Below are 10,305 nucleotides of genomic sequence, written 5' to 3'. Positions count from 1 at the left end.
GTGCCGATAGACATCCCTAAATCCTACACACTGGACCTTTAACATTTGGGGAGTCAATTAAGGGAGACCCTCATTTTCAATGATGCAGAACACAAACAAAGACTCAAGTTCATGTTGGGGCTTGAGGCTTCTTGGCTTTCTTCGTAAAAGGTAGTAGGTACAGTTCAGAGGAATTTCAACATTTGTAATGACGTCCTCATGCCCATACACACACACCACAGACACACATGCATGCCACACACACACACACACACACACACAAACAAGGTTATTACCAAATCTGACCTTTATTTGTCAGTGATTAAAATCAAAATTCTCCAGGCATGACTTTTCTCATTTTGAGCCACCGAGCCGTCATTTTCCATGAATCACCTCCTGTCAGATCTTCGCAATTTTACATGAAGTTCTTGGCCCCTATGATATTGTTGCACACGCTCCATTTTCAGGCACAAACAGGCTCTGGATTCTTGCCTCAAGGTAAAGACTCATCCGGTCCATGAAAAGAAGAACAATGATGGGCATTGTACACACACTCTGTCATATGTAGTTGAAATGTCCCAATGTCATTTCCTGTCTGCATTGCTGAAACATATATGTAAGACCAGCATGATCTATACTGTTTTTAACAGGCCTGGCACTTGCCTGCTGCATACATGTTTTCTGTAAACACCCCGGTGCCCCGATGAAGGGAGTGTTTTATCAACATTCTGCTTATGCTTTCTGTTTCATTCCTAAGATGTTATGCAACAAAGAGCTGAGCTGGTCAAATAACTCCCCCAGGCATTGATAAGGCCTGTTTATGGTCCGAGGCGACAGGGAGTTAAGGAGGATTACATGTGACTGGTTGGTGCACTTATTTAGCCTACCTCCCTCCTTGCAGACACTGAACCCATTCCACCACTGGTTATTGGTTCAGTGCTGCCTCTGATTTTAGAATAAGTGAGGATGTTGTGCTAGCACAAGCACAACAATCTGCTTTTTTTGTCAAACCACATCCTGACTAATGGTTACTTAATGCAATGTTCTGTCTCCCACATTGTGTGTTTTATTGGCCTCTCCTTCCCAGTCTGCAAAGTTGTCTTGCAAGCAAGTAATCTGTCCCCCTAGAGGATGACAAACTTTTTATAGAACAATAATAATACCTGTTTACCCCCAAAACCAATGTGGGACGGTAAATACCAGAGATGTGGAATGTGATTCTAGTGTAACTGTGGGAAAATGTTGCAGATATCTAAATGGGCACTGGCCATTTAGATATCACGGTAATAACAGCCATTTCCTTGCAAATTTATCCTGTGCAGCATACAGGGAAAACGGTTCATTATCTTTTGCAGAGACCCCCTTCTCCCCAAATCCATTTAGTGTGACAAGCTCTTCCCTTGTCATGTGATCCAGAGCTGTGGAGTGAATCTGAGGACGAAGACTTCACCCCGATCTCACCCCCTGCCCAGCCCAACCTCGTTTTCCCCGAAAGCACACACATACTGTGGTCCCCTTAATGCCTCGGCAGAAATTACTCCTGACACGAGTTCTCAACACGCCAGAGGATCTTCAGCCAATTAGGACTGACAGAACTTCAAAGCAGCCATTAAGGGGTTCATTGGAGGAAACATGCTGGATTCACCACAGGGGAATAGGATCCTAAAGCTATAAGTTAAAGGCTGGATCCAGACTTGTTTTTGTCCCCACTTAGACCTGGAAAACTGTGATGAATAAAGCTACTCAGCCAACATCGTTTTTGTTTTGTGACTTTGGAGGATTCCAGCCATTACTTACTTATTTCTATATTGTTTCCCTAAAGGCTAATCTGTACGAAAATTTTATTAAGTGCATAAAACTATTGGATTGCAACCTTTCTTTGAATGTCATAATCTTAGAGGTATAGATGTTTACTGATGTGTTTTTATATACATATTTTCTATGCATCACTCATGCAATATTTCACGTCCTCGACCATCTTGCACTGTACAAGAGCACTTTGATGCATGCTCCCATCTGAAATTACCAGAGCAACGCAGAACAAAGTGTATGTGATGACAAGCAGCGTGGCGTCTGTGTTTTCTCATCCCGCAGCCTGCTGGGAAGAAGAGGTCAGGCTGATTAGATAACTGGTGTGTATGCAGAGGAGCCTGCTGTGCTCACGTGAGGGGGTCCGATCCCTGATACAGAGAGCTTATACAACCATAAGACTTTAGAGAATGCACAATGTCATGTTCTCGACGTTAAGCACCAAGATTTTTTTGTAAAATGGGAACCATTATGAAACTCTTTGAAGTTACATCAGTGATTGTTAAAGAGGAAAGTACTTCATTTTCTAATGTGATGTAATAATATTCACTAAGAGCTATATTTACTTCCTTTATTTAGTGTAGATAATCACTGTATTTACATATCTTAACTGCATTTGATCTGTGATTTCCTTTGATTCTCTCTGTCCCTGCCATGACCTTTGACCCAGATCAGCCATGAACACCTGGTGGCCAGATAAGAGCTGTATGTGCTGAATACGCATTGGCTGACTCACTAATGCAGTTAAACATAGAGTTAAACAATAATGTCTTATTAAAATGAGTCATCAAGATGTTCTAGGGGCACTGGACAACTTCTTGTTTGTTGCGTGCTGATGCTCAGTGAGCAAGTGGCCACGTTGCAGCTACTCACATGAGGATGCCGCTTTAAGATGTCGTGACCTGCCTCAGAGTCAAATTGTACTTGTTTGTTTTCATAGCAGCCCAGGTCTTTAACCCCATCCGTGACTTACTCACATGGCTTCAGCGCCAGAGTTATAGGTGGGGCATGTATAAAGTGCCGCTGACTGACCTTCAAGCTATGTCAATAAAGTTAGAGCGCCATGTGCTTTCTGTTATTCACTCTCATGCTGCGTTGACTCCTCACTGATGCCATATCACTTGTAAATTTGTCCACAGCAGGATAAATATTTGATACATCTGTTTTTCTATCACACTGCACTTACCTTTTTTAGTTAAATGTGACTTTGATGTGTTTTTATACACATAAGGTTGTGAGCAATTATGTTTTAATTATACCATATGACTGAATTGGAATTATCTGTTGATTAAAGACATCCTGATTTACTGTGTAGCTGAACTGACTGTTCCGACACGGAGGACCAGCCTCGTCAGTGGAGATACTAAAAACACCATGTCCTTGTGGAGGAAGAAAACAAAATGTTACAGGATGATAAAATGGAATTCCTATCTAGGTTAAGTTAAACATGAGAGACACTGCACTGCTTTCACTCATTTTTAGTACCAACTGATCCGCTTACTATGTTTAAGCAGACATCACTGTGGCAAATCAGGCAAATTATTCTTATAAATTTAAGGTTTCCCAGAAAATGTAAATAGTTAGCTGCCATTAATAAAGACTTCCTCTTCTTTACCACTGGTTGCCACACAGGAAGCTGACACCCCCCAGTGGGAGTCACACATCTTTCAGACTTTCGACTTCCACTTCTTATCTTCATGCAGGACAAACATCGAAGAGGCGGTTTAGCAGCTACATGGGGAAGCCTGTTTGCTAAATTGTGCTTACTGTGCGATGCTACAGTCTTCACCTGACTTAATGTTATAGATTAAAAGGTATTGTACTGACATGCAATGTTGAGTCTATAAGTTTTGGTCGAGTTTAAAATCATTCATAATCCAGTGTCAAAAGATAGCAATTCATTAATTTAAATGACAAAAAGTTCCAGGTGCAGTAGTTTGTTTTAGACAGTACATGACTTTTATTCATCACTGTGGCATGAGTGCAGTATGTGAAATTCTTTGTCAGTGCATTTAATGGTCAATAAAGACATAACATCTACAATGAAATGATGCTAGAACAAAAAAGGCACCTCTATGACCGATTTGTAATTCACAATTTCAAAAAGCCTATGTACAGTACAATCTGGAGCTTGATATAACTTTATGTTAATTTAATAGATACTATTCTAAAGTTAGCACTACACTTTACAATGGAAATGTACAAATATACAGGCACATATAGCAATCAATATCACAACTGTCTGATTATTGAGTAAGTCTTCCACGTCACTTGCAGAGAAATTCTGCTTGACACGATTACAAAATATTCCACTGGAAATGGGGAATTAGTAAGTAGTAATAACAAATCTGCAGTTGTGAACAAAAGGTCACACAGCAGTAATACTGCAGAGCAGAGTCTGTCAATGATAAGTCCAAACATTTGCCCTGAGATTAAGATATAATACCTCTTTGGCAGGTGTCTCATGAAGCACTCCAAAAAATCCATCGTCATAGTCTCAAGGAGGTTTGTTTTTTGATGGAATGATGTAATACCTTTCATGTTGAGTGTAGCGACCTCACTATCACACTGAAGACTCATTGTGGAAGACTTTAGCTTTGAGGTTTCTCAGACTGCACTGCAAGTTCGAGCTGCTTTCTGACTGCAGGGCCTCGGAGAACTTGGCGTCATATGAACGGTTGGTCTGAGACTTCCTTTTGATGGAGTTCTGGATGGTCTCTGATGTGAAATAGTAAACAATGGGGTCAAAGCAGCAGTTGGACACAGCAATGCAAAGGGCTATTGGGTAGATCGTTCGAACCACCGACTCCACAAAGCAGCCTTTTAATGTCTTGGTGCGGACCAGAGAGTAGAAAACCAAGTTTACATTGTAGGGGATGAAGCAAAAACAAAAAATAAAGAGGTGCACAATTATCATACGCAGGATCTTTTTTTTGTTCAGCTTCGCCCCACCACGACTGATAGTTTGGGGGCGACGCAGGGTCTGCAGCACCATGATAGAGCAAAACACGTTGAGTAGAAGCGGGATAAGGAAACCCACTGTCTCTATGAAGATCACCACCTTAGACAGGTGAGCTTTCCACTGTTTGGAGGAGAAGTTCTCAAAGCAGAAAATTGCATTGTTCTTGTTTTTCTCAGGTGAGGTGGTCTCCAACATGAACCCTGTGGGGAGACTCCCTGACAGCACCAGCACCCATACAGCAATGCACACTATCTTAGCATTGCGCTTGGTCCTGAGCGTCCTTGAGCGAAATGGGTGCACAATGGCTAGGAAGCGATCCACGCTAATGCAGGTGAGAAAGAATATGCTGCCGTACATGTTGGTGTAGAACAGCGAGACGGAGACCTTGCAGAGCATGCCTCCAAAAGGCCAGTTCTGGTTGATGAAGTAGAAGACCCTCAGAGGAAGCGTGAAGACAAACAGCAGGTCAGACACGACCAAGTTCATCATGTAGGTCGTGGTCTCGTTCCTCAGCTTCAGAGAGCAGGTGAATATGTACATCGCCACAACATTGGTGATCAGTCCCACCACAAACACAATGCTGAAGACAGTGCTGTACAGTGGGTATTTGAAACCATCATTCTTGTTGCAGGTAGAGTTGTTAGTTGAGTTATTTTCAGCCCATCCCTGGGTGAAATTGTCAGTCGGGCTGGTACTGTTGTACATTCTGAGAGACAAAGAGTGGAGGGATGAGGGGTGTCTGTTATGTAATAGCTATATAATGAAAGGGCTGCCCTGCACAATGGATCCACATGAATGGAGAGTAAAGCACAGAACAGTTCAAAACCAGGATACACTGAAAGACACTCTGTCATTTGATAATTCAGGCCACTGGTACAAAGGTTTCTTTCCAACACAGCTGTCCATGTTTGAGAAGACTGCTGCACATGGTCAACATGGTTCCCTTCACCGTCTTGATGTAGTTATCTTGGGGCATCAGACTGGAGCGTCCTCCCCTCCCCCTGCCCTGTCTCTCCACCACGCTGCCTCCCCACAAGTTGCAGGCTGAGCTTTACTTACTCAGATGAATCAGTCACAAAATGTGTCCCCCTTTCAAGTAAGTCCTCAAGCATCACAAGCTGCTGAGTCCACAAAAGGAACAATGGCATATCCACATTCAGGTCCATTTGAGAGATGTCCTCATGGCAGAAATCCTTTCTGTCTGTCAAAACTCAATCCTGTGTGTTTGTCCTTTCTCAGTTCTGAAGCAGCAAAGTTGTCACTCGCTTTCCACGTCTCACAAGGTCCTCACCACAAACCAGATTCCCAAGAGCACTGAAGCTTGAGCTGAGCTCCCGATCTCTGTCTGTGTGTCACAATGTGAGTGCTTCAGTGTTTGTCCTCAGGGCAAACTGTTTCCTGTCCCCCCTCCTCTGTCTTTCCTTTTCTCTTACTAACTGACTGAATCACTGTGTCTACTTCTCTCTCTTTCCTCAGTTAGTCTCCCTCTCTGTCAGCCTCACAGTCTTTTGCTCCGCACGCACCACACTCAGACAGCGCTCTACTTCTCCTTTGTGCCGGTTTCACAGGCAGTTTTTGTACTTTGCAAGGGAGAGCAGCTGTGGTAACTCCTCCCAATGCCCCCCATCTAACTCCTCCTACTCCTTTGTCTGCTCTACAGTTTAAGTGGGGATCAACCAAAACAACTCTGTATTGTGACGGAATTCTTCTGTAGTTTACAATACGTGTCTATAATTGGCTGGAATAATGCCACTATTTTATGAACATATATTGGTGCATGGATTGGATACATATTTAAAATTAATGTTTTGAGCTATTTTCACTTAAACAGTGAGAGAGTAAAGGTTACAAATGCAACATTAAGTGTAATGCCATTAATCTTGAGCTTACTGTGAAGCAATTTTCTGTAAAATGTGCATAATAAGTGCTTTAAGGTTCAGTATGAGTTGAAACATCACTTTATGATAATTAGAAAAAGCCAGCCTATTCAGGGATTTTTTGGCATAACTGTAAAAAGAGGAGAGAAGGTCAAAGGCCTCTAAATGCTTTTCTGTTTTTTGTGATTTCTTAAAAGTCCAGTGTGTAGGATTTAGGGGGATTTATTGGCAGAAACTGAATATAATATTCATATCTATGTTTTCATTATTGTATAAACACCTGGCACCAAGATTGCTGTGTTTTCTTTACCTTAAATTCAGCCGTTTATAACTACAAATGAAGCGGGTCCTCTTCAACGGAGTCCGCCATATTGTTTCTACAGTGGCCCAGAAGGGACAAACCAAACACTGGCTTTATATAGGGCCATTTGCGTTTTCGCATTTTTGTGTCATTTTTTTTTTTTATAATGCTTACATTTTATTAAGGTTTAAAGTTACGCATAATTAAAGGTGGCGGCTTTGAATGACAGGCTGTCTGTTCATAGTGTCCTTGGCTCCTCAATCAGATCCACCCCTCATTCCTCGCAGCGCCAGCCTCTCGTAAAAATATGGTCACATCTGGCACCAGAAAACCAAGATGGCGATGGCTGAAGTACCGAACTCGAAAGCTTCAAAACAGGAATCCACAAACCAATGGGTGACTTCACGGTAGCGACGTCCATTATTTTATTTAGTCTACCATCGCAACCTCACCACTCGATGCCACTAAATCCTACACACTTGACTTTGAAACACTGTACAACCTTTTACAGCATCAGTGGTGGAATGTAACAAAGTACATTTACACAAATACTGTACCAATGCCATTTTATATTTCTACTCATGTGGGAAATATTGTACTTTTAAAAAATATATTTCATCTATTTAGCAGCTCTAGTTATTAGTTAGTTTACCAATTAAGTTTTTATATACAAAACCTATGATGAGTTTATACTGTGTAATATATAGCTATAGGCTAATTTGCCCAACATGGTATACATTAACATTTTATATTAACATGGATGGATGGAGTTAACATTAGCTCCATCTCAACCATCTCATCATAAAATACTGCTTACATATTTATGCATGAGTAATAATAGTCCACTAATACGGTACTTAGTAATAATATTAGACTGACAGTAACCAGTCCTCTGCATAATAAGTACTTTTATGTCGACACTTTAAAGGAGCAGTGTGTAAGATTTAAGGGGAATAAGTGGCATCTAGTGGTAAGGTCTGTAGATTGCAACCAGCTGAAATGCCTCCTTTTTAGGATTCCTTCATCGTCCATTGTTCAGGAAATTTTTACCATGGCGGCATTATCCACAGAGGTCTCTTCCTCTCTGAAACATACAGACCGGGTGATTTTAACCAGTCAAAACACTGCATAAAGCAGTTTCACATTTAAAGATTTGTGTTTTTCTGTCACTGCTCGTTGGGGAGAAGCTGCTAACTACAGTGGCCAATGCAAAAACATGATAACACAAAATGGCTTTAACTAGAACCAGTGTTTGGTTTGTCCATTCTGGGCAACTGTAGGAACATGGCGGTGTGACATGGTGGACTCTGTGGACTGGGACCTGCTCTATATGTAGATATAAATGGCTCATTCTAAGGTAATGAATGACAATTCTTATTATTGGGTGATTATACACTAAAGAAACATACTTTTATACTGGAGTGAATTGTGATATTGCTACATCAGTAAAGACTCTTCCACCATTGATTGAGATACAAAAATAGATAATATAGTTCTATGAATAGATTACAGTTTGCTTTGTTTTTTCTTTGTCAGTCAACCTGGTAATAAAGACAGGAGGTCAAAAGTTCCTGAGAAATTCACTCAAACCCTGCAAGAGCCTGAGGTGACTGCCTCCACAGGTCTGACCGGAGGTAAACAAATATTAAACTGTTGTGTTTGACAGCTTGTGTGGGCGGCAGCTCTGCTAAAGAACTGTTTTATTCTGTAAGGGACATTGGGAATGAGACAGAACAGAAAGCTCTCTCTATTCAGTGTTTTTTCAGTTGCCCATGTCAGTCCATGCCCACAACTTTCTCTTCTTTGTGAAATAGCATTCAAGTCCTTCTGTAGTAGAAACTCCCCAGTTGGCAGTCAGTAAAAACATCGAGGCCTTTGTTGTGAGTGAAGTAGCTTAGCAGGGAGGAATGTGAAGTTTATAAATAATTAGTCTCACACAACTTGAAAGTGCTCTCAGCTTCTTGATCAGCAGTGTGGTTAGGGAACACTATAAATTGTTTGAGTGTATTTGTGTTGCTTGACTGTAACTGTGTCAATAGGAAGTAAACTACCTACTTGGGTTTACCCATCGGTAAACTAGTGCAGATGTAGGTCTGCCGCATCCACGCCTTGTCCTTCACATCTGAGTAAAACATGCAAAGATAGGAAGACCGTTCAGCTGTTTTTCTATTGGTTACAATAATATTTTCCCATTTGGAACTGACTCCAGTGATACAAACACGTGTGTGCTAGTTTAGTTACATGACTAATCCAACGATAGGTTATTCTGACTTCACAGAGTTACCAGCAATAGCCAAACAAATGAAGGGAAAATCTTGCAAAAAATCAACGAGACAGTGGGTGTTTTACGGCCACTGTGCCTCTCTTTGTCAGTCCACCACAAAATAAACACCATCAAGGCGAGAGTGAAGTGTTCAAGAAAGCAGAAAAACCTGTACTATTGTCTTTGACTAGCAAAATAGTTCCATCCAGCACATAAAAACAAGCTCTTCACATGCAAGTATGTGGTTGCTAAACAAAAACATGTGCCTGAAATCCCTGGACTGTTAAATTTCTCACAATGCCAGGAAACTGTCTGGTACCCCCAAGGCCAAGACTGAAGGCTTTCAAATAGAAAAGAAAAATGCATGAGAAAGACAGCAGGTGACATAATACTGTTGTGTAACGATCATCAGTGACAGTCAGGAGCATAGTCAGACACAGGTCAGAAATTGAATGATTATTTCAACCATAACATATATTTTTAACTTTACACTTCTGGGTCTCAACATAGACTTAAAGTAATAATCTTGAAGATGTTCAATTAAATATATGTCTATTAAGCCACTACCTATCACTAAATGAGGTAAGACAATGGTGCATGAGCCTATGGCCCTCTGATGAAAGCCCTTACTGCATTTGCAGTATTACCACCTTGGTGTTTTTGGCACAACATTCCCAGGAAAAATCACAAGCACACGCAGCCATTAATAATCTGCTCTCATGCACATTGACACGTACATACATGCACATAGACACACAGACACACACACCGTCTATGCCAGGGATATTTAACTTGCTTTGCCCAGGAGCCTCTTTTGAAAAATGACAGTAGGCCAGGGGCCACTTAATGAACAAACAATATTAATTAATTTATAAATAATTAGCCTGGACCAATTGTTGGGAGATCCAGGAGATCTTTTTTTATCAACAAGCTCTATTTTGAGGCTTTTTATGTACTCTGGCACCTTATTTATATTCAAAGTATAAAAAGGAAAAAGAAAATTCCACTACGAATAGTTCGTTTTCATTGTGAATAAGAAAATGTTCGATGGGCCACCTGGCACCCTGTTGTGTGCCAAATCTGGCCCATAAACTGAATATCACTGGTCTATGCT

General features: G+C 41.1%; 1 protein-coding gene across 1 annotated transcript; it reads right to left on the bottom strand.

Moving 5' to 3' along the window:
* Positions 1-3,724: 3,724 nt before the first annotated feature.
* On the bottom strand, positions 3,725-6,326 carry lpar6a (lysophosphatidic acid receptor 6a). The gene has a single exon (XM_033630535.2). It carries the CDS (start codon positions 5,453-5,455, stop codon positions 4,352-4,354), a length of 1,104 nt encoding a protein of 367 aa, XP_033486426.1. The 5' UTR covers positions 5,456-6,326; the 3' UTR covers positions 3,725-4,351.
* Positions 6,327-10,305: the final 3,979 nt, after the last annotated feature.

Source organism: Epinephelus lanceolatus, chromosome 4, assembly GCF_041903045.1.
Source record: "Epinephelus lanceolatus isolate andai-2023 chromosome 4, ASM4190304v1, whole genome shotgun sequence".
NCBI classification, from domain to species: Eukaryota; Metazoa; Chordata; class Actinopteri; order Perciformes; family Serranidae; genus Epinephelus; species Epinephelus lanceolatus.
Note: the sequence above shows the minus strand (reverse complement) of the source record. Positions and strands in the feature narration are given on the sequence as shown.

Coding starts and splice junctions, on each gene's coding strand:
- lpar6a (XM_033630535.2), bottom strand. CDS start 5,455: ATGTACAACAGTACCAGCCCGACTGACAATTTCACCCAGGGATGGGCT.